Genomic DNA, 24,225 nt, shown 5'->3' with positions numbered 1-24,225 from the left:
CTAAACTTTATCAAAGTACTTAAGATGTCTGATACAGTTCTAACTAAAACCCTGTGAGATAGGCCGATACTTTCCCCCATTTCCTGAGGAAGAGACTGGGGCTCAGAGTGGAGTGATTTGCTCAAGGTAAAGCTAGAAGTGGGAAACTGTCTGACTCCAACACCTGAGCGCCCAACCTGCGTCTCCTGCTCCCACTGTACATGCGTAAGTGAGGAACCCTGCATTTAAGGCAGCTTCCTGGGGCACAGCCCTCACACCTTGGAGCAGGACCCCCTCAGGGAAGGCCAGAAACACCGTGGGTATCAGGCGGGGTAGGCCCCACCTCTGTTTTCCTCCTTCTGAGACAGAAAGAGTTAAAACTCTAGTTAGATCTGTTCCTCACCCTGCGAGACAAGAGGCAGCGTATCCTGGGGCTCTTCCCAGTAGTGGAGTGCCCTCCAGGCCATTGTTTCATCTGGAGTGCCCTCCAGACCATTGTTCCATCTCCAGCACTTTCGTAGTCTCAGGAGAAGGAGCTGTACTGGATGATGCAGGCACAAGTCCCTCTAACTCCCACTCTTTGACTCTGTAAATGGGCCACCCACTTCTTCATTTTCATCTTCCTGAGTGTTCTGTGGGGAAACTCAAATTCAGATAATCTGGGATCTTGCTCAGCTCCATTGCTGAGAAGTACTATGGAGCAGGCTAACGAGGAGAGATGGGCCTCGGGGGAGGGAAGGCCAGAGACCCCCGAATCTTCTCCATGCATGTCAGCTACAGCATCCATGCCCCTACCCTCTGTTTCTGCAGTTTAGCCCACGAGCTGCGTCTCAGCTGCATGGAGAGGAAAAAGGTCCAGATTCGGAGCTTGGATCCCTCCGCCTTGGCAAGCGACCGATTTAACCTCATACTGGTGAGTCGGAGGGGGACACCTGTGGACGCCTAGGATGTGAGTACCACCCCTCTGGACACTTTGTGGCTTAGCGTTGCCAGTCATCAAGCCTAGCTCTGGAGAAGCCAACTGCAATGAAAGCAGGTGGCATCTTCTTGGTTGTACGATTTTAACCTGCCTGCTGGCTACCGCCTGGGAGATGCTAAGCTGGGAGGCAGGCTGTGCGGTGACCATCATCACCCCCACATCAGTTCCATCTTTTGACATCAGAGTCTGGACCCAGCCACACCTTGACTAAGAAACTTGACACAGTAACTTCTCCTTGGCTGTGTTGTATATGCAATTAAAAAGGTTCACAGTGGACCAGGGGACATCTAATTCTTCCTGAACTGGGGCAGGACTTGGTGGCTAAACCTGCAGCCCAGTATGCCTTTGGTCACTAGAGGGTAGGACTCCCTGCTTGCCACCCTGGCCTCAGGGGCACCTCCCATCAACACACCTCCATCACATCATTTGCAGGGGGTGAAAGGCCTTCTCTGGTTCGGGATGGACCCAAGCTGGAGGCCAAGGTCCGCCGCTTAAACCCAGGGGCCAAGGAAATGCAGGGTCCACTGCAAACAAAGGTCCGTGACCTCTCGATGGACCACGTCAGAGCAGGGTGTGCCCGGCAAGCCCTGTCCTTCCTAGAGGCTGAGGGAAGCCAGGGAGAGTGAGACGAGGATACAGAGGCAGGAGCATCTGGACTCGGCCGTCTGCCGGCCGGACTGGAGGCCGATGCTAGAGATTGACCCTGGAGGTCGACACTGCATCCTCCTGCCCCAGGGGACCACCACAGCGGGGTCCTTCCATGTGAGGGGTGTTGGGGGCCGGGCCCACACTCTCCCGTGTGGCTTCTCTCTCTGTGTGCTTGGGGATATGGTTTGACTGAATGAGTAGAATCTTCTGTTGTGGTGGGTTCCCCTCAGCAGTCCCTTCCCTGGGGTAAAGCGGGTGGGAACAGTGGGGGTCATTGGTGTATGGGGTCTGGTGATACACAGGCCACTGTTCACAAGCCTGGACACCCCGACCCTCATGCTTCATCTCTCCTGACCCAGGCTTTACGTGTGGTAGGTCGTCTCCATCACCCAAAGTTACAGTGACTCTGGCTGGCCAGTGTGACCGCAGGGCCGGAAAGTGGCTTGCCACCTGGAGCAGTTTTTCAGATCTGAGTCTAGTCTCAGTGATTCTTCTGGGAACATGACTTCTTCCTGGGTAAACTTTACAAAGTTGATACAGTTAAACCAGCATCCAAACCTGTGTATGGGTCTATATTTATTAATATATACAAAACACATAAATATGTAGAGTTTTTGCTTTGAAATAGCGATTAACCACATCATGTTTTAAAATGAGAAAAGAAAAACTTAAAATAGCCCACATCTGGCACAGTGGTTCATGCCTGTAATCTCAGCATTTTGGGAGGCCTCAGCAGGCAGTTCACTTGAGCCCAGAAGTTCGAGACCAGCCTAGGCAACATGGGTAAACCCTGTCTCTACAAAAAATATAAATTAGCTGGGCATGGTGGTGTGTGCATGTAGTCCCAGCTACTCGGGAGGCTGAGGTGGGAGGATCACTTGATCCCAGGAAGTCAAGACTGCAGTGAGCCATGATTGTGCCACTGCACTCCAGCCTGGGCAACCAGATCAAGACTCTGTCTTAAAAGAAAAAACGAAAATAGGGCCAAGTGCAGTGGCTCACACCTGTAGTCCCAGCACTTTGGGAGACCGAGGTGGGAGGATCACTTGAGGTCAGGAGTTCGAGACTGACCTGACCAACATTGTGAAACCCCGTCTGTACTGAAAATACCAAAATTAGCTGGGTGTGGTGGTTCACACCTGTAGTCCTAGCTACTCAGAAGGCTGAGGTGAGAGAATAGCTTGAACCTGGGAGGCGGAGGCTTCAGCAAGCTGAGATCGTGCCACTGCACTTCAGCCTGGGCGACAGAGTGAGACTCCCTCTCAAAAAAAAAAACATTAGCCCACATCCTGAGCCAGGCATGGTGCCTCACACCTGTAATCCCAGCTCTTTGGGTGGCTGAGGCAGGAGGATCACTTGAAGCCAGAAGTTCAAGACCAGCCTGGACAACATAGTGAGACACTATCTCTACAAAAAAAAATATAAAAGAGGCCAGGTCGGGCCGGGCGCGTTGGCTCAAGCCTGTAATCCCAGCACTTTGGGAGGCCGAGATGGGTGGATCACGAGGTCAGGAGATCAAGATCATCCTGGCTAACACGGTGAAACCCCCGTCTCTACTAAAAATACAAAAAACTAGCCGGGTGAGTTGGCGGGCGCCTGTAGTCCTAGCTACTCGGGAGGCTGAGGCAGGAGAATGGCGTAAACTCGGGAGGCGGAGCTTGCAGTGAGCTGAGATCCGGCCACTGCACTCCAGCCCAGGCAAAAGAGCGAGACTCTGCCTCACAAAAAAAAAATAAATAAAACTGGCCAGGCACAGTGGTTCATGCCTGTAGTCCTAGCTGCTCAGGAGGCTGAGGAGAGACGATCACTTGAACCCAGGAGTTCAGGGTTATCATGAGCCATGACCATGCCACTGCACTCCAGCCTGGGTGACAACAGTGAGACCCCACCTCTTTAAAAAAAAAAATAGCTTACCTTTGCTCAAGCTTGTAATCCCAGCACTTTGGGAGCCTGAGGCGGGTGGCTCACGAGGTCAGGAGATCAAGACCATCCTGGCTAATACGGTGAAACCCCGTCTCTCCTAAAAATACAAAAAAACTAGGTGGCGGGCGCCTGTAGTCCCAGCTACTCAGGAGGCTGAGGCAGGAGAATGGCGTGAACCCAGGAGGCGGAGCTTGCAGTGAGCCGAGATCGTGCCACTGCACTCCAACCTAGGCTACAGAGCAAGACTCCATCTCAAAAAAAAAAGCCTATTTTTTTTGTTGTTGTTTGTTTGTTTGTTTGTTTTGAGACGGAGTCTCACTCTGTCGCCCAGCCTGGAGTGCAGTGGCCAGATCTCAGCTCACTGCAAGCTCCGCCTCCCGGGTTTACACCATTCTCTTGCCCCAGCCTCCCGGGTAGCTGGGACTACAGGCGCCCGACACCTCGCCCGGCTAGTTTTTTGTATTTTTTAGTGGAGACGGGGTTTCACCGTGTTAGCCAGGATGGTCTCGATCTCCTGACCTCGTGATCCGCCCGTCTCGGCCTCCCAAAGTGCTGGGATTACAGGCTTGAGCCACTGCGCCTAGCCAAAAAAGCCTATATTTGAATGCAGTCTTTTTCTGTTGCACATTTTGTTCCATGGGTTTTTTGTTTGTTTTCATGGTGGTAAAAGAAAATTAGTGCCTATGTAATAGGAACTAGCATTTTTCCTATTGCTGCACAGCCTTCATGATGGCACGTGGCACATTCCTCTGGGTGCGTGCTAGGACTCTGCCAAACCCACTTCTGAGTGAGGTCCTCATGCAGATCTCAGACTTTCTGGCCATGTCCCCTCACTGCCATTCTCATCCTTCCTCTTGAATTGTTAGATCAGACATGTACTGACTTTGCCCAGAGATGGCTGCACTGAGTTAGGGGAAGTGAGGTCATCTCCACACTCGCTCATGGAGAGGAGCTCTCACCTAGTGAAAAGGCACGGAGCATGGGGACCAGGAGAGACAGGCAGGTCCCTCTTATGTTACCCACCAGGCGCAGCCTGGGATGTCACCCACTGCCCCCTTCTCTTCTCCAGGCAGATACCAACAGTGACCGACTCTTCACAGTGAACGATGTCAAAGTCGGAGGCTCCAAGTATGGCATCATCAACCTGCAAAGTCTGAAGACCCCTACGCTTAAGGTGTTCATGCACGAAAACCTCTACTTCACCAACCGGAAGGTACGTTGCCCATCCCTGTAGCCTTGCTGCACACTTGGCCCTGGGGGTAGTTGGCCAAATTCAGGATAGAGGAGAGCAATTGGGGAAGAGGGCAGAGCATGGTTACCTCATTTTTCCATAAGACTTGATTTTTACTTCAGCCTAGGAGTTTCAGACCAACCTGGACAGCGGAACATGCATGGTGAAACCTCGTCTCTACAAAAAAAAAATAATAATTTTCTGAGTGTGGTGGCGTGCACCTGTAGTCCCAGCTACTTGGGGGTTCGGGGGGAGGTGAGGTGGGAAGATCACCTGAGCCCGGGAGATCGAGGCTGCAGTGAGCCATGATCGTGCCACTGTACTCCAACCTTGGTAACAGAGCGAGACCCTATCTCAAAAAATGGATTTGTAGTTGCTCAGAACCCGTAGGGAAAGAAAGGGTCCCAGGAGTTTCTTGTCTTGGAAAAGAAAGTGAAATGAGATGATTGGGGTAGGTTGAAACAGCGCTTCTTTAACTGGTCCTCAGGACTGTCCCTCCAGGGGTCCAGGAGTTGATCTGAAAGGGCCCACACCGGGGCAGGGAGTTCCTTGGACATGGGTGACGTGACTGTGGCCTGGATAGGAGGGGTCCTGCCCTGTGTGTTGGAGTGATACGTCATCCAGCCAGGCCGCAGCCAGCACTGAGACTTAAACAAGTAAGAGGAGTTTCCTGTCTAGGGAGTAACCTTTAAGTTGCAGTGGGGTGATGGTGGCATCCATGAGAATCTGAGACTTGCTATTCAGTTGGGACATAAGCCGCAAAATGGATACAGGTTGAAAATGGCTTCTGGGTGAAGTAAGATCCACCTTCAGAGTTAGGTTTATCTCCTGCCATTCAGCCCTGCCCAGAGGGTATGCCAGATATACCATATGTCTCCCTGTGGCTCTGTTGAAGGACTCAGACTTGAGGTTACTTCCTGTCCTGCTGAAGCCCTGCCCTCAGAATGTTTGTTCCAGCCCATTTGAAGAGGAGCAAGACCTGAAGAAAGAAGTCACATGTCTGTGTCCCCACAAGTTATTCCACAGGAAAGCATATGACTGTGAAATGACTTTCCGTCTTGCTGTTTGCTTCCTCACCAGGTGAATTCGGTGTGCTGGGCCTCGCTCAATCACTTGGATTCCCACATTCTGTATCCTTTGGCAGAGGAAGAGGTTTGGTGGGCAGGCCACACCCTGACGTGGACCTGGGTATCTGTGGGCTTCATGGCATGGCATCTTAGTGACCAGAGGGCTGGGCCCTTGTGCACTTAAATCTCATGCTTTAGAAAAAAGCGTACCTGGGTAGAACCACAAGGATGCCTGTGGAGCACAGAGAAGTAGCTGAGGTCCCATCATGGTTGTTTCTCAAGATGACATTGATGTCACTGTGTGGCAGACACTCTCTGGGCCTTCACATGGATGTGGTGGAGACAGGATAGGAACTCAGGCAGTCTGGCTCCAAGGCCAGCCCGCTCTGCCACTGTGGCGTGTGACAGGAGGCTCTGAGTTCACGACACAGACCCAGTATTCCTGCCGGAGAGCTGGTGCGGTAGCAGAGGAACAAAGCGGAAAGGAGCAGCACAGCCTTGGGGAGGAAGCCCAGCTCCTCCTGAGGCCAGGGAGGAAAACGGTGGTCAGGAGGGCAGGGTCCTCCTAGGGGAAGCTGAGGGCAGGGTCAGAGAGGGGGTTCCTTTGACAGTGGACTTGGATCTGTGGGCTCTGGGCCTCAGGTCCCTGCTGGCAACAGCTTTTTAAAGCACTCATCACACCAGTCTGCCTTCCTGAGTGAGCAGAGCCACTTTGCTGAGAGCACAGTAGTACAGTGTTGTGGTCCCTGGCCTCTGGTACCCTTGGGGGCTCTTGATATGGCACAAGACTTGATTCACCAAAAGCCACATGTTAATGACTCTTGTCCTTGGTTCATTCTCATATTAAATGTGTTCTGGAAACAACATGACTACTCGTTGTACTTAACACCTACTTCTTGAGTTGTCGTGAGATTAGCATTAGTTAACTCCTGTGAACGCACCTAGCAGTTCCTGGCACATCACTGGTCTTCAACAAGTGATAACTGAATCAGAGTCTTTTTTTAAAATTTTATTTGTTTCACAGCACTCTCTTTCAAAGGAGTTTTTTGGTTTTTATTTAATTTTTTTCAAAGAAAGGGGTCTTGCTCGTCTTCCAGGCTGGAATGCAGTGATGCAATCATAGCTCACTCCAGTCTAGAACTCCTGGGCTCAAGTGATTCTCCTGCCTTAGCCTCCCAAGTCGCTGGGACTATAGCTATGCACCACCACACCCAGCTTACATTTCAAAGGCTTGTAAAGCCTAAATACATTAGCGACCTGATTACAAATTTATATAAGGCACCAAACTAGTTGTTCTCCAAATTGAAAATTGTATGTGGCTTTCATTTGATGGGGTTCTGTAGGCTAATGGGACTGACCACCTGTTCCTATGATGATCTAACCAGAGGGCTAAAGAGGCCAAGCTCTGCAGAGAGCAAATACGAACCTCGCTCTCATTTCCAGTCTTTTAAAACAGCATGGTTTCTCATGTTTCTGTGGGCTAAGGAGGGAAAAAAAATCCATGTAATTGGGCTTTAAGGGATGGATGGTCTGTTGTAGCTTCATCAGTGGCTTGCCCTCTGGTGGCAGTTTCTGGTAATCTTCTGGCCTTTGTGCTATAGATTTTTTGTGCTGCTTCAGAAGTTCAGGTAACTTTTTCCCTTTAGAAAAACGGTACTTTGTTCAGACCTGCACTCTGCATTTTCCCTGCAAGAGTGGTGGGGGTTAGATGGAATTCTTTCTACACTTATTGGGCCCTTAGTTAACCTGTGGCCTGTCAAAGGATTAAGTCTTAGCCTGGCCCCATAAGTACTCAAAGTTTGAATATAAATAAGCTGAGATTCAGCAACAGTAACTAACATGCACATCCCACTTTCTTCACTTCCGTGCCCTCCAAACCCAGAAGCAAAATAAGTTTATTTGGTGATGCTGTTCCCATTTACAGTTTCGGCACCCTTTCTATCCTGGATATACTTAACTTGGAGCTTACCACCCAGAGTGGTATGTCACATACATATCACATACTCAGATGGTCAAGAATGTGGCCGGGCGCGGTGGCTCAAGCCTGTAATCCCAGCACTTTGGGAGGCTGAGACGGGCGGATCACGAGGTCAGGAGTTCGAGACCATCCTGGCTAACACGGTGAAACCCTGTCTCTACTAAAAAAATACAAAAAGCTAGCCGGGCGAGGTGGTGGGCGCCTGTAGTCCCAGCTACTTGGGAGGCTGAGGCAGGAGAATGGCGTAAACCCAGGAGGCGGAGCTTGCAATGAGCTGAGATCCGGCCACTGCACTCCAGCCTGGGCGACAGAGCCAGACTCCCTCTCAAAAAAAAACGTTACCTGGCCCGGCACAGTGGCTCGCACCTGTAATCTCAGCACTTTGGGAGGCCAAAGTGGAGGGATTGCTTAAGGCCAGGAGTTTGAGACCAGCCTGGGCAATATAGCAAGACCTTCTCTCTACAAAAGAAAAAAAAATTCTATGAGCTGAGCATCATGGTGCATGCCTGTAGTTCCGGGTACTCAGGAAGCTGAGGCAGGAGGATCACTTGAGCCCAGAGTTCAAAGCTGCAGTGAGCTGTGATCAGACTACTGCACTCCAGCCTGGGTGAAAGAGAGAGACCCTGTCTCTTAAAAAAAAGAAAAGAAAAAAAAAAAGTGACTGGGCGCAGTGGCTCATTCCCATAATCCCAGCACTTTGGGAGGCCGAGGCAGGTGGATCACTTGAGGTCAGGAGTTCGAGACCAGCCTGGCCACCATGGTGAAACCCCATCTCTACTAAAAATACAAAAATTAGCCAGGTGTGGTGGCGCATGCCTGTAATCCCAGCTACTTGGGAAGTTGAGGCGGGAGAATTGCTTCAAAACCCGGGAGACAGAGGTTGCAGTGAGCCAAGATTGCGCCACCGCACTCCAGCCTGGGCGACAGAGCAAGACTCCATCGAAAAATACATATATAAAAATAAAATGTTTTAAAAGATTTTTAAAAGGTTACGTGATTGCTTTTCAGATAGTTACGTTTTCCAGTGAGGAATATGTGTGGTCATTCAGGCAACACCTATCGAGTATATGCAGTTGCAAGGAGATAGAGACAGGCAGCGCCACAAGTCTTCAGTGTAGGAGGAAAGCTGCATGCAGGAGGGATTGCAGCCGCCTTCCTGGAGGGAGACCCATGAGGGCAGGAAGAGGCCAGGGACTCCTAAAAGGAGGAGGAGTTGGGAGAAAGCTTGGTGTGTTTGGCAGTAGTTTGATATTCATGATGTCTCTGGCTAGGGAATAGGACCTTTCAAGACTGAATGCTCGCTCAGGGATGTGGGAGGTCCCAGCGGGTTGTGATTGTGGAGCCATTTTTGAAAATGATTCCTTTGGTGGCATTGTTGGGGGATAGACAGGTGAGAGCAAGTCCTCAGACAAGCTGCTGCAAGACTGAGAGCGGCAGTGAGGGCGTGAAATGAGGCACGCCCTTCCTCAGGAGTGGAGGGAAGGGCACCAAGGGGCAGGCGCAGGTCCTAGCCCGGGCATCTTGTGATAGGAGAAGGCCCAGGATAGACTTCCCGGAGAGTGGTGGGTTGAGGCCAAGGAGTGTGTAGTAGAAATTAGGCTACATGGCCATAGGGCAGAACTGGAACATTTCCATCAGATTTAGAAATCAGGAGCTTATTGAAGACTGTGGTGAGAACATTTCTCTGGGAAGCTGAGGGTCAGGCCTGGATTTCAGTGGAGGAAAGGCAAGGGAGTGAGAATAAATACAGGCTCCTCTGGAGTGAAGTTTGGCTATGAGGGGAAAAGGAGAGGAACCACATCAGTCAGAAGACACACACATAGGGAAGAGTGTAAAGGGGCAGGTCAGAGAGACTGCCCAGTGACTACGCTCATGTGAACAGAGACACCCACATGTAGTCAGGGAAATGGCCATTGAAATAATAGTGAGGTGTCACCTGGCACCCATTCAGATAAGCAGAAATGTTAAAAGCTGGTAGTGAGATATTCTGTGCAGTGCCATTTCTGTATGTATTTTTTAAAACAAAAGTTGCTTTGTTTTATTTATTGACAAATACATGTAGTGGAAATACAGCATGGCTTAGAAGAACTTACACCAATTTGAGAAGAGCAGTTCTTTCTGGGTGGGGGAGAAGGGAGAATTGGACTAGGGAGGGATCAGAGAGGGGGACTTTTGGGGTTTTTTAATAGTATTTTATTTTTGAGACATGGTCTTAATCTGTCAGTCAGGCTGGAATGCACTCACATGATCACAGCTCACCACAGCCTCGATTTCCAAGGCTCAAGCAATCCTCCCACCTCAGCGTCCCAAGGGAGCTGGTACTACAGGCACACACCACCATGCCCAGCTAGTTTTTGTATTTTTTGTAGAGAAAAGGTTTTGCCATGTTTCCCAGGCTGGTCTCGAACTCCTGGGCTCGAGTGATCCTCCTGCCTCAGCTTCCCAAAGTGCTGGGATTACATAGGCAGGAGCCACCACACCCAGCCTTTAACTATATCTGATTTATTTTTCCCTTTAAAAAACATCTGAAGCTGGCCAGGCACGATGGCTCACCCCTATAATCCCGGCACTTTGGGAGGCCAGGGCGGGCAGATCACCTGAGGTCGGGTGTTCAAGACCAGCCTGACCAAGATGGAGAAACCCCATGTCTACTAAAAATACAAAATTAGGCGTGGTGGCACATGCCTGTAATCCCAGCTACTCAGGAGGCTGAGGCAGGAGAATCGCTTGAACCCAGGAGGCAGAGGTTGCAGTAAGCCAAGATCACGCCATTGAACCCCAGCCTGGGCAACAAGAGTGAAACTCCGTCTCAAAAACAAACACGCGAAGCTAAATGTGGACAGTGTAAACGTATGTTGAATCTGGACGGTGGGGTTACTCTGTCCTAGGTTGTGTGCCGTATGACCTTCTGAAGGGTGAATGCCCATGCCTCCTCCCAGAGGGGAGCCTTGTGCCTAACTGTCCTTAACAGCTTTTTCCAGACTGTGCCTCATGGGACTCGCAGAGACTCCGGGCTGTGCCACCCTGCTCCCAGCGTCACTGTTCGTCAATAGTCACCCAGGTACAGCGTTCTCTTCCTTTGAAGAAATCTGTCCTACATCTCCCGAGAGCTGTGTGGGGGTGGCTTAGAGAGGAGTGTGGGGCCACTGCAGAGGCACTGTGGGAGGATTCCCTAAGCCTGTCCCAGCGTTAGTACCAGAAGCATGTGCTTTTCTTTATAGCATCTGCCCCTTTTTACCCATCTTGGGCCATTTCAGTCATTTCAGCAGCCAGAGCAGACTTAACATATATGTAAACCAACGTGAGATTAAAACACTGATTTGGATGCCTGTGCACATCATTCAGAAGACAACTCCGAAGGTCTGGAGCACCTCAGGCGCTATCAGGGGTACTTAACATTCTGCCTAGGTTAAGGCAATTTGACTCCTCCTTCCTGACAGCATTTTTACATTTTCAGTCTGTCAGAAAATTAGGATCCATAAGACAAGAGTGAGAGGCCTCTTAAGAGTGTGGGTTTCAGGCAGACCTGGCACGAATCCCAGCTCTGCCCCTTGCCAACTTGAATGGAATGTTGAACCTCTCTAAAGTGGACAAGGCCTTCCCAGTGCACATCCATGGAGAATTAGATGAGATCACACACATTTAGCCCAGTGCCTAGTATATTTCATCACACAGCAAGCTTATAGGCAGGAGTGTGTCTTACCACCATTTTACAGTTAAGGAAACTGAGGCAGAGGGTTTCAGAACTTGCCTTACAAAAGTAATTTTTAGTGTTAGAGGTCAGGCTCACAGTACCCTTTGGAGAGGTAGTAATTGGGAAAGGTATGTGAGGGAGGCCTCTGGGGTACTGGATTGTTTTATGTCTTTTCTTTTTTCTTTGTTTGTTTTTGAGACAGAGTTTTGTTGCCCAGGTTGGAGTACAGTGACGTGATCTCAGGTCACCGCAACCTTCGTCTCTGGGGTTCAAGTGATTCTCCTGCCTCAGCCTCCCAAGTAGAGGGGATTACAGGCATGTACCACCACACCTGGCTATTTTTGTATTTTTAGTAGAGATGGGATTTCTCCATGTTGGTCAGGCTGGTCTCGAACTCCTGACCTCAGGTGATCCACCCGCCTTGGCCTGCCAAAGTGCTGGGATTACAGGTGTGAGCCACCGCGCCTGGCCTGGATTGTTTTGTTTCTCAACCTGGTTGGTGGGTACTGGCTATATTTAGTTTGTAATAACTCACTGAACTGTATCCTTACAATCTGCACGTTCTATCAGTGCAAAAGTTGATTTTAAAAAATATTTTATCAAAGCATGGTGACTCATGCCTATAATCCCAACAATTTGGGAGGCCAAGGCAGGATAATCGTTTGAGCCCAGGAGTTCGAGACCAGCCTGAGCAACATAGCAAGACTCCAGTCTCTACAAAAAATAAATAATTAGCCATGTGTGGTGACTTACACCTGTGGTCCCAGCTACTTGGGAGGCTGAGATGGGAGGATTCCTTGAGCCTGGGAAGTTGAGGATGCATTGAGCCATGATCATGCCACTGCACTCCAGACTGGGCAAAAGAACAAGACCCTGTCTTAAAAATATATATATATATCTTTAATAATGTGTGTGTGTGTGTCTGTGTGTGTGTGTGTATGTATATATACACACACTTGCCTGAGATCACATAGCTGGTAGGTGATCGAGGATCGGAGCCACCTTACCTCCGACAGTACACTACCTCCTTGATATCAGTACTATTAGTACTATAAACATGACTACTGGGAATGTTAACATACATGGATTTTCAGAATAACCACTTGTGAGCCAGGCATCCCAGCTGAGCCTCTCTCTTGCAACCACAAAACCCAGAGTGGGGCCAAAGGTATAGACCCTCTGAGCAGCTATGGGCATATTTGGATGTTTTCTGAACCCAGTGGTCCCTGGCCTGCCTAGAGGGCAGCCACAATTTACATTCTCCTATCCCCTTAGCAGGAATAGACCGGCCTGGCATGCTCTGCAGTTTCCGGATCCCTGGTGCCTGGTCCTGTGCCTGGTCCCTGAATATCCAAGCAAATAACTGCTTCAGTACAGGTGAGCCTGGGCTCCCCAGGTGCCCAGAGAAGAAGCCTTAACAGACCTTAAAACCCCATGTAGCTGTCCCTCTCCCCAGACTACATGTGACATAATCTCATCAGCCTATCTCTGTCTCCACCAGGCTTGTCTCGGCGGGTCCTGTTGACCAACGTGGTGACGGGACACCGGCAGTCCTTTGGGACCAACAGTGATGTCTTGGCCCAGCAGTTTGCTCTCATGGTTGGTTGGATTGGGACAGGCAGAATATAAAGTTTGCCCCGTGCAGAAATTTGGCCAGATTAAAATTGGCCTCCTCTGTGGGCCATCTAGTCCTCTTTGACAGGGGAGAAAGAGCATCAGGAAGGATCAGTGGGTTCCTTTGTAAGTGTGTCTGAACTGAGTGAAAGTTGGTTGATCCAGAAAGGCTTGCCTCAGTTGCTCTAAACAACCTCTCATGGAAAGGAATTGTGAGCAGTTCTTGGGTACTTGGATTTACCTAGCAGGACAAACTATCTTTAAAATGTATAAGCTAAACACCAATTCTTCACAGCTCTCAGGTTATATATTTTATATATTTGAAAAATCAGGGCCGGGCGCAGTAGCTCACGCCTGTAATCCCAGCACTGTGGGAGGCCGAGATGGGCGGAACACGAGGTCAGGAGATCGAGACCTTCCTGCCTAACACAGGGAAACCCCATCTCTACTAAAAATACAAAAATTAGCCGGGCATGGAGGCAGGCGCCTTTAGTCCCACCTACACGGCAGGCTGAGGCAGGAAAATGGCATGAACCCGGGAGGTAGAGCTTGCAATGAGCTGAGATCGCGCCACTGCACTCCAGCCTGGGCGACAGAGCGAGACTCCGTCTCAAAAAAAAAAAAAAAAAAAAGAATTTAAGCTTGATAAATTCAAGTCAGTTTAAAAAAAAAAAAAAAAGCCAGGCGCGGTGGCTCAAGCCTGTAATCCCAGCACTTTGGGAGGCCGAGACGGGCGGATCACGAGGTCAGGAGATTGAGACCATCCTGGCTAACATGGTGAAACCCTGTCTCTACTAAAAAAATACAAAAAACTAGCCGGGCGCGGTGGCGGGCGCCTGTAGTCCCAGCTACTTGGGAGGCTGAGGCAGGAGAATGGCGTAAACCCGGGAGGCGGAGCTTGCAGTGAGCTGAGATCCGGCCATTGCACTCCAGTCTGGGCGACAGAGCGAGACTCCGCCTCAAAGAAAAAAAAAAAAAAAAAAAAACAGGCCAGGTGCAGTGGCTCATGGCTGTAATCCGAGCACTTTGGGAGGCCGAGATGGGTAGATCACGAGGTCAGGAGTTTGAGACCAGCGTAGCCGAGATAATGAAACCTCTTCTCTACTAAAAATACAAAAATTAGCTGGGTGTGGTGCCGGGCGCCTGTAATCCCAGCTGCTCAGGAGGCTGAGGCAGGAGAATCACGTGAACCTGGGAGGCGGAGGTTGCAGTGAGCCGAGATGGCACCACTGCACTCTAGCCTGGGCAACAGGGCAAGGCTCTGTCTCAAAAAAAAAAAAGTGGTCATAACTATATTTTAAGGACTTTTCTCTAGAAAATACCATCTTTCCTTAAAAGTGAATGAATGTGCTGACCCGCTTTTAGTAGAGATGGGGTGCTGTCTCTGGGACTTCAGAAAGAAAGGCCAAAGGGGGCAGTGCATGGGGGTGGGGAACAAGCAGCTCCTAGGACCTCCATGCTGCCCATGAGGAGGACACACGTGGGGTCTGGTTCTTCTGGCCACTAACAAGGAATCATCCTCCCTTCCAACTCCATTGAGACCCAAACCCTGACCAGCACATGTCTGATCACACCATCCGACCCAGAGGCTGGAAGAGGGTTATAGCAGGAGGACCTGCCCTGCCCAGCCTCAGAGGGAGGTCATGGTAGCCAGGACCGAGCAGGCCCTCTTTCCGCAGGTTCCTCTGCTGTTTAATGGCTGCCGCTCTGGGGAAATCTTTGCTATTGATCTGCGTTGTGGAAATCAAGGCAAGGGGTGGAAGGCCACCCGCCTGTTTCATGACTCAGCAGTGACCTCTGTGCGGATCCTCCAAGATGAGCAATACCTGATGGCATCAGACATGGCTGGAAAGGTAGGGGATCATGAACTTTCTCAGGCCACAGGGTCTCGTGGCCCAGAGACCTGCCAGGGGAAAGGGTTCTGCTGAAGAGGTCCTCATACCGAGACCCCAGGCAGGGGAAGTTCACTGAAGACCAAGTGATTTGTTGGCCCTGCATGGGGACTGCTTTGTTGCCCATATGAGCCTAATCTGATGTGAACAAAAGTGAAAAGGATTCTCTGGTTATGTACCTTTCTTTTTTTTTTGCGACGAAATCTTGCTGTGTTGCCCAGGCTGGAGTGCAATGGTGCAATCTCGGCTCACTGCAACCTCCATCTCTCAGGTTCAAGCGATTCTCCTGCCTCAGCCTCCTGAGTAGCTGGGATTGCAGGCACCCGGATAATTTTTGTATTTTTAGTAGAGACGGGGTTTCACCATGTTGGTCAGGCTGATCTCGAACTCCTGACCTCATGATCTGCCCACCTTGACCTCCCAAAGTGCTGGGATTACAGACGTGAGCCACCACGCCTGACCTGGTTACATGCTTTTGATGGACTCCAAGGCTCAGGAATTCGAGATGGAGGTCTTCATGACCTGCACAGGCCACTGGAGACCACCTTGCCTTCCTGGCTTCACACTTGGGGACCACCATGGTACCTCCTGGCCCCTCTGATGGCTCCTGGTGCTTCTTTCCACAGATCAAGCTGTGGGACCTGAGGACCACTAAGTGCATAAGGCAGTACGAAGGCCATGTGAATGAGTATGCCTACCTGCCCCTGCATGTGCACGAGGAAGAAGGAATCCTGGTGGCAGGTACTTGAGGAAGGAAGGGGAAGTTCCACCCCATCCAATACTGTCTCTCAGGGCAATCCCAGCAACTTCAGCAGCAGAGGGAAAAGTTACCCCGAAACAGAACTGAATCGAGGGGAGTGTGGACAGTTGGGTGGGGAGACTAGGAGGGAAGTAGAATTGGATATATTAGTAATCAGCAGTGTAAATAAATGTCCACTAGGTGGACAGCCTCATCCCATGTCAGTGGGCAAACGTCACTTCAGAAACAGGCAGGTGGGGAGGTGCTGGGGGGCCTGGGTTTGGAGTTTGCGTGGATTTCATCAGGCCAGCATGATCCCACCACACAGCTATCTTACCCGAAAACGTGGGCTCCCTGTTGTCTCTCCTCACATTTCCACCAGCGGATGCTGAGAAAAGAAGTTATGGTCATTGTAAAGATTATTGGCCCCAGCCCGGCGCGGTAGCTGACGCCCGTAATCCCAACACGGTGGGAGGCCAAGGAGGGTGGATCACGAGGCCACAAGATTGAGACCATCCTGGCCAGCATGGTGAAACCCGTTACTACTAAAATACAAAAACTAACTGGGCGTGGTGGCACCTGCCTGTAATTCCAGCTACTCGAGAGTCTGAAGCAGGAAAATTGCTTGGACCAGGAAGTCGGAGGTTACAGTGAGCCAAGATTGCGCCACTGTACTCCAGCCTGGTGACAGAGCGAGACTCCTTCTCAAAATAAATAAATAAATAAAAAAGATTCATGGCCCCTTTACTACCATCCCTGTGGCTCCACAGTCTGCGGATTAGGAACGCTGTCTGGCCACTGAGCCCCTGGGAAGGGAGTTACCAGTTGATTACAGATGATAGTGGCCACAGCAGGCTCAGTGCTTTCACACTGAAATAGTGGCCCCTGACACTACAGAATGTGTTCTCAGTCTTCATGAACCACCTCTACTGGTATTCCTATGGAACGGGCTTATTCCCCATGGGACATTTTCGTGGCTAGGAAGCATCACTTTGTTAGGACGTTCTTAGACTTATTTACTATTCTCATCAACACCAGGACTTCGCTTCCTTTTTAAATCGATTTTTCACCTATTTTTATCGCAGAAGAGCTCCTGTGAGCTGGATGATAGAGAGAGCTCAGCCTTGCTGAAAGGCAGATGCAGGTGGTCGCCAGCTGCAGTAATAAACTGCAGCCGGGATTCAGCTTCAGCCAAGGTAGCACTTCTGGTCTCAGAGTCACACAAGTGATCAGAATCACAAATGTGAAATCCATGACTGCCCAAGGCCTGTCCTCTTCTGCTGAAGTTCTCCAGTAGTATATATCATGTTTCTGGGCTGCTATAACCCATGCTGTTGTGTGTCACAGTCCTCAGAACTGGAGCCCTAAAGACTGAAACTGGTCTTAGGAACTGAAGCATTAAACCAGAAAGAGCTGTGGGGAGAGTTGTCAACCTAGTCCATCCCCAGTATGTAATGACCTTGACAGACTTTTACTATATCATGAAAAAATCAGGCCAGGCGTGGCAGCTATAATTACTAGCACTTAGGAAGCTTGAGTCTGGGAGTTTAGGACCAGCCAGGGCAACATAGCAAGACCCTATCTCAAAACAAAAAAATTAGGCATGGTGGCACACACCTGTAGTCCCAGTTAACTCAGGAAGCTGAGGTAACTCAGGAGTTCAAGGTTGCAGGGAGCCCAGATTGCACCATTGCACCCCAGCCTGGACGACAGAACAAGACCTTGTCCCTAAAAATCGGGAGAAATCAGTTGCATGTCACCTAGACCAGGTGGGCTGCGCTCACACTTGAACATTCCGTGACATCAAGAGCAGCAGAATCGCCAGACATTAGCCAGGATACCTCCAAGGCACTCGTGGCATCACACAGCCAACCAGGGCGTCTTGTCATTGTTCTAGCACAACAGGGCGACTTGCGTTATCTGTAGAAATGCTCTGTTAATGAGTTTGTGTTTTGGCTCACGTGAAATCACAGCCCTGGGGAATCTTGAGAAGCCATGTCCATATGTAGGTGAGTTTTCCTTTGCATTCTCTCACTAGCCTGCCATGTGTCTTTCCTCTTTCCTAGTGGGCCAGGACTGCTACACGAGAATCTGGAGCCTCCACGATGCTCACCTCCTCAGAACCATACCCTCCCCGTACCCTGCCTCCAAGGCCGACATTCCCAGTGTGGCCTTCTCGTCGCGGCTGGGGGGCTCCCGGGGTGCGCCGGGGCTGCTCATGGCTGTCGGGCAGGACCTTTACTGTTACTCCTACAGCTAATTCTGCAGGGTACAGCCCAGAGCTATGTGGATTTGACTTACGGGAGGAAAGTGTAACTTCCTACTGCATCTGATGAGGGCGTTTTAAGTGACAGTGTACACAGATCCCATCCTCTGGCTGCTAGGAGAAAAGTGCTAAACCTTCTGTGTGGAGACACTCAGGAAAGTTATTTGAGTTAAATTGCTGGCTCAGAGCTTGGAAGTCCTTTTCATAAAAGGTACCTATTTCCTTTTCTTACTGAATTCTTAGAACTTACTTAACCCTCCCTACCTTTTCTTAACAAAAAAAGACTTTTCTAAGGACTGAAGATTGGCAAAAACTAAAAGCTTCTTCCACCAAGAGCCCATTGGAGAAGCCCAGCGATGAGACGGTGAGATGGTTTGAGCCCTCGGTGCCTGGGTCGCAGGAAGACCTGCATCTGTACTTGGGGAAGCCAGCGGGAGAGGACAGGGAGGTTACTTCTCTAAGTCTCTGCAGAAATATTGAAGGCTGGAGTTTGGAATCCTTAAACTTGGCCTTCACAAACTCAACAGCAGATCTCCGGGATTCTCCTTTTATTATCCAAAGGCATTGGAAGGAAAAATGGATCTTCTTACATGCTAGGAGTTTTAAACAGTCCTTAACATGACTTTGTTGAAGCACCTTCCAGAATGTAAGGTACAGCAGCTCTGGTTTCTATTACAGTGACTTGAATGTCAGATTCAAGGGCCTGGCATCAGAGTGATTGGTTTTGACTTTTTGTAGTCTAGGAGTGACGGTTTTTGAGATGTTTATTCAGTGTTAAAGAGCCTGTTTTTCTACCAAACAATAAACCAAGAAAAGAATCATGGTGTGACATGCGCTTCTGTGAATGACTCAGGAGATCATGAAGCTTGGGCTGCTGGGACCAGCTTTCATAGCCTTCCTGGAGAGCTTCCCTGGGCCCCTCCAGACCCACTCTGCCCTCCTCATCTCTCCATCTCCACCCTGCTCTGTGCATGCCCAAGAGAATCACCTCTGGAATAGGTCAGGGTTCCCTGGCTCCCAGCAGCCAGGTAAGTTCAGCCCGTGGGAAGCAACAGCAGAACACAGAGGGCAGGAGAAGAGGGAGGTGGGATCGCTGGTTCCCCGGCTCCCTTCTGACTGGGCTATGGGTGGCTGTAACTAAAACCCACCACTTCTATTGGAAAGTGCTCAGAGAGAGCCGGGTTCCAACAACTCACCATTTGTCCCTTCAGACCTACAGCTGGTCATCACACCTCACTGCTGCTGGCCCAGGATGCCTCACTAGGTAGACTCTCAGCCACTTGAATGTTCCATCCATTTCCTGCCAGTACCCTGACTAATACAACGTATTCTATAGAGAACCAAACTTTTTTTTTTTTTTTGAGGCAGGGTCTTATTCTGTCACCCTGGCTGGAATGCGGTGGCACGATTTTGGCTTACTGCAACCACCACCTTCTGTATTCAAGGGATCCTCCCACTTCAGCCTCTTGAGTAGCTGGGACTACAGAGACAGGGTTTCACAGTGTTGCCCAGGCTGGTCTTGAACTCTTGAGCTCAAGTGATCTGCCCATCTCGGCCTCCCAAAGTGCTGGGACTACAGGCATAAGCCATCACACCCGGCATCAACTCATGTAATTTTACGACAGAAGGAACCATAGTCTAGGGAGGGAAAAAGGAAGAACCTGAGTGTTTAAAGGCTTGAAAATAATGTGGTGTACACATTTTGAAAAAGCTTTTTAATTTTCTTTTTTGAGACAAGAGTCCCACTCTGTGTCACCCAGGCTGGAAGTGCAGTGGCACGATCACAGCTCACTGCAGCCTGAAACCGCTGGGCTAAAGCAATCCTGCAGTCTCAGCCTCCTGAGTAACTGGGACTACAGGCGTGTGTCACCACGCATGGCGGTTAATTTTTTGATTTTTTTTGTAGAGATGGGTCTGGCCATGTTACCTAGGCTAGTCTGAAACTTCTGGGTTCAAGTGGCCCTCTTGCCTTAGCCTCCTAAAGTGCTGGGATTATAGGTGTGAGCCACTGTGCCCTGCCTACTTTGTTTGTTTGTTTTTTTGTTTTGTTTTGAGACGGAGTTTTACTCTCGTTGCCCAGGCTGGAGTGCAGTGGCACCATCTCAGCTCACTGCATCCTCTGCCTCCCGGGTTCAAGTGACTCTCCTGCCTCAGCCTTCCTGAGTAGCTGGGATTACAGGCATGTACCACCATGCCCAGCTACTTTTTTTGTATTTTTAGTAGAGACGGGGTTTCTCCATGTTGGTCACACTGGTCTCAAACTCCTGACCTCAGGTGATCCGCCTGTCTCAGCCTCCCAAAGTGCTGGGATTGCAGGCTTAAGCCACCGCAGCTGGCTCGGTTCTTAAATATATTGAATCTGTCCGCCTGAGTTACCTAAGGCTGTGACCTCTTCCCTCTCCCACCAGCAAACCCCAGGGCAGTTTGTACTGTGCCCTCTTAGCATTGTGGGTGGCTGGCAGTCTTCTGTATTCTCTTCCCCACTTTCAGGATCATGGTGGTACAGGAAGGGATGGCTGGATAGTAGATTACATCCACGTCTTCAGGAAAGGACAGAGATACCTCAACAGGAGAAGTTGGGCAGGGACAGGCAAGTGCTGCCTCCATTTCCAGCCTCATCATGGTTCCTAGGCCATAGCGAAGCCTGGTTGAGGGGAAGAGGCCCAGGGACTGCATCTTTCCAGCTTTTCTTCACATACACAAGCAGATGCTCCCTGATATTAGCTGATAAGCACCCACTGTATGTCAGCCCCCCAGCCCTGTATTTTTTGAGACATGGTCTCACTCTGTCGCCCAAGCTGGACTGCATGAATTGCAGTAGCACAGTTACTACTCACTGCAGTCTTGACCTCCTGGGCTTGAGCAATCCTCCCACCTCAGCCTTCTGAGCAGTTAGGCCCACAGGTGTGCACCACCGCACTCAGTTAATTTTTTATTTTTTGTAGAGATGGAGTCTCCCTATGTTTCCCAGGCTGGTCTTGACTCCTAGGCTCAAGTGATCCTCTGGCCTCAGCCTCCCAAAGTGCTGGCATTACAGACATGAGCCATTTGTAAGGCGCTTCTCACCCTCACACTAACCCCACAGCACAGTTTGGGAAACAAGTTTCTTGAGTTAAAGTGGTTTGGCAAGAAGGGCTGAGCTGGGATTAAGATTCCACTCTTCCCAACTCTGAAGCCCGTTTCCCTCACTGCTGTGTCCTGCTCATTTTCCGGGCCCAGATTAACAACAGTGGGAAAGAGTTGAGAGAGATTTTTCTAATAGGGTAAACCCTCCTCCCAGCCCCGCTCCACCATCCTGGGCCACTCCTCTAGTCACAGGATCCTTTGTACATTTGGTCCAATTGATTTTGAGCTCATCCATTTTTTCCACATGGGTTAGAGACAAGGGTGACATTATTCTCATTTCTCGTGAGAGAAAGCCCAGCTCTGCCAAGCCCAGAATTTCTGACCCCTCCTGTCCCAGCACAAACCATTCACAGTCTTCCTGCAGTTATTCCTGTTCCGGGGTTTTATTTCTAGGAAGCCTGTCCCTCAACCTTACCAGCCCTTGGCTTTTCAACCCAGAGGCTCGGGACATTTGAGGATTGCATGTTCGGCTGCGGGCATGGGGAATGCAGTGACTACGCCTGGTTGGCATCCCATACCACACCCAGGGGAATGGGGAAGCCAAGAGGTGGACTGAATGCAGGCTCAGGCCTCTCTCCTCGCCCCCAAGGGCATCCTCTCCAGCAGGTGACTGGGCATGACCACTGCAGTGCTGGTCTGAAACCGGTCAGTGGGTTCAGTGGAAGGTTTGACTACCATGGGAACACCCCAGCTCTCTGCCGGAGCACATCTGTCTTTGGAGCCGTCACCCACCTCCCTCTGTTCTAACAGCATCTCTTCCCTTCATAGTCCTCAACCTGAATTTCTAAGACAGATGTTTAGATGAACTCTCAATGTTACTTTACATGAAAAAACTTTGTGTCTCCAAGTGTGCTGTTTCTTCCCTGAGATTGGAGAAAGGAGCCAGCTCTGTTCTTGGCTTCTCTTCCCCCTGGAAAGGCGATGAGGGGAGAAAGGGCTTCTCGGGCCTACGCCCTTGCACTCCATACCAACGAGTGCCAGGTTTGAAAGGAGAGGCTTCAGTTCTCCCCTGCCAGTGGGATAAGGAGGAGCCACACTACTCAACCTCAATAAAGCACTCCCCCAGCTATCAGCGGAGCCCCAGGTCAGAGCTGGCTATTGTTCCATCAAGAACAGAGCAAAAGCCAAGCTTTGTGGTTAATGCCTGTAATCCCAGTACTTTGGGAGGCTGAAGTGAGGCCGAGACGGGAAGATTGCTTGAGCTCAGGCAGGTGGATCACTTGAAATCAGCCTGGGCAACATGCAGAAACCCTATCTTTACAAAACACACACACACACATGCGCACACACTTTATATATAGTCTCACTCTTAGTCCAGCCTGGAGTGCAGTGGTGTGATCTCAGCTCCCTGTAACCTCCGCCTCCCAGAGTTCAAGCAATTCTCCTGCCTCAGCCTCCCTAGTAGCTGGGATTACAGGTGCCTGCTACCACGCCCACCTAATTTTCTTGTATTTTTAGCGGCGATGGGGTTTCGCCATGTTGGTCAGGCTGGTCTCAAACTCCTGACCTCACCTCAGCCTCCCAAAGTGCTGGGATTATAGGTCTGAGCCACCATGCCCAGCCCAGGATGTCATTTTTCAAGTATTCCCTTTCAATTTATTGGTGGCCAAGGGAAAAGCCAAAGCAGATGATGGATAATTAAGAAGGTGGGGCTTTAGAACACAAAGCTTGCCAGAACTCTAGTGTGGGTGGAACTTGATTGTATTGAGTCACCATAAGTGGACAAGGAAAGAGCTCCCAACAGGTGAAGGGGGTATAGCTCAGGGGTAGAGCATTTGACTGCAGATCAAGAGGTCCCTGGTTCAAATCCGGGTGCCCCCTTCCCGGATGTTTTCTCACTTCCATTTAAAAGCAAATACTGTCAGCCACAGTCTTACCAGAAGATAAAGGAACTTTCAACTTGTTCTTGTGTTGAAATTGTTCCTCCCACATTCCGGCTGACCACTAGGACAAAAAGCCTCTCTAGGACCTCCTTTGTATTCCATTAAGACCAAGTCCCTGAGGAGATTCTAAATCTATGAGTAAGTCTGAGAGCTGTGAACACAATTTGGCCATCGGGTGTGTGTCGGAGTATATATATAAATGTTCCTTCAACATATATTTTTGAAAACTCAGTACATGCAAAGTTCCCTTGAATTAAAACACGAAAGAAGGGCCGGGCACGGTGGCTCACGCCTATAATCCCAGCACTTTGGGAGGCCGAATTGGGTGGATCACTTGAGTTCAAGAGTTCAAGACCAGCTGAACCACATGGCGAAACCCGCCCCCCCCAACCCCCCGTCTCTACTAAAAATATACAAATTAGCCAGGCATGGTGGTGCGTGTCTATAATCCCAGCTACTTGGGAGGCTGAGGCAGGAGAATTGCTTGCAACCAGGAGGCAGAGGCTACAGTGAGCCGAGATCGTGCCACTGCACTCCAGCCTGGGTGACACAGAGAGACTCCATCTCAAACAACTCTTTGATGACATCCTTTGCCATGGTCCTTAACACTACACAACTGCAACCAACCACTTTATGGGTTTTCCCTGTCAGTTTTACAGTGGCCCACCCCTTCCCCTAGTTTCCTGTCATCAACCTTAATTTGGGTGATCTGGTGTTCAGCACCAAGGGCCTTCACCAGCCACACAGGCAGGCTCATCACAGTTGGGGACAGCACACAAGGATGGGCCCAGTGCTTGTCTAAGGCTTTGGCAGCTTCTCAAATTCCACGTGCTAGACCATCGTGGATGAGGGCGGCCTTCAGGGCCTCTTGTACAGCAGTAGTAAGGTCCATGATACCTCCAGCAGTGATGCCTTCCTGGCCCACGGCGGTGGGTTAGGGAGGAAGCTGATTCTTGAACACACCTGAGCCTCTGCCTCCACGACTCAGTGGCGGCGGGTAAAGCACAGCAGTTGATTCTTGGTTAACACTCACTGCACCTAAAATGTGGTCTAGGTTGCATGAAAAGGGGTTAAACTTGGCCAAGACGTTGAATAAGCATTTTGGCCAGTTTGCTTGATACTACAGTCTCTGAGCATTTTTCTTTTTTTTTTTTTTAGACAAGGTCTCACTCTGTCGCCCAGGCTAGAGTACAGCCGGCGTGATCG

The 24,225-nt window shown here is 50.1% G+C and overlaps 1 protein-coding gene and 1 non-coding gene across 7 annotated transcripts in view; both read left to right on the top strand.

Annotated features, from left to right (window-relative positions):
• DCAF4 (DDB1 and CUL4 associated factor 4) overlaps positions 1–18,828 on the top strand; it is a 34,766-nt gene extending 15,938 nt beyond the window's left edge. For 2 of the 6 annotated variants that reach the window (XM_023183078.3, XM_023183111.1), the window contains 9 exons: positions 790–892; positions 4,599–4,742; positions 5,841–5,890; positions 10,787–10,866; positions 12,775–12,876; positions 13,001–13,098; positions 14,793–14,966; positions 15,632–15,746; positions 17,811–18,828. In XM_023183078.3, the coding sequence (XP_023038846.1) occupies positions 790–892; positions 4,599–4,742; positions 5,841–5,890; positions 10,787–10,866; positions 12,775–12,876; positions 13,001–13,098; positions 14,793–14,966; positions 15,632–15,746; positions 17,811–18,004 (1,060 nt within the window). In that variant the 3' untranslated portion in view covers positions 18,005–18,828. Of the gene's footprint in view, positions 1–789; positions 893–4,598; positions 4,743–5,840; positions 5,891–10,786; positions 10,867–12,774; positions 12,877–13,000; positions 13,099–14,792; positions 14,967–15,631; positions 15,747–17,810 lie in introns of those variants that run through there. The other 4 variants (XM_023183088.3, XM_026455854.1, XM_023183095.3 and 1 more) reach the window with 3 other exon arrangements.
• A 4,057-nt stretch (positions 18,829–22,885) lies between these two features.
• Positions 22,886–22,957, top strand: TRNAC-GCA. The gene has a single exon. It is a non-coding gene; the product is annotated as a tRNA-Cys (tRNA).
• Positions 22,958–24,225: the final 1,268 nt, after the last annotated feature.

The sequence above is a fragment of the Piliocolobus tephrosceles genome, chromosome 6 (genome assembly GCF_002776525.5).
Source record: "Piliocolobus tephrosceles isolate RC106 chromosome 6, ASM277652v3, whole genome shotgun sequence".
Classification (NCBI taxonomy): Eukaryota; Metazoa; Chordata; class Mammalia; order Primates; family Cercopithecidae; genus Piliocolobus; species Piliocolobus tephrosceles.
The sequence above is the reverse complement of the archived record's forward strand: the minus strand, read 5'-3'. Positions and strand labels throughout refer to the sequence as shown.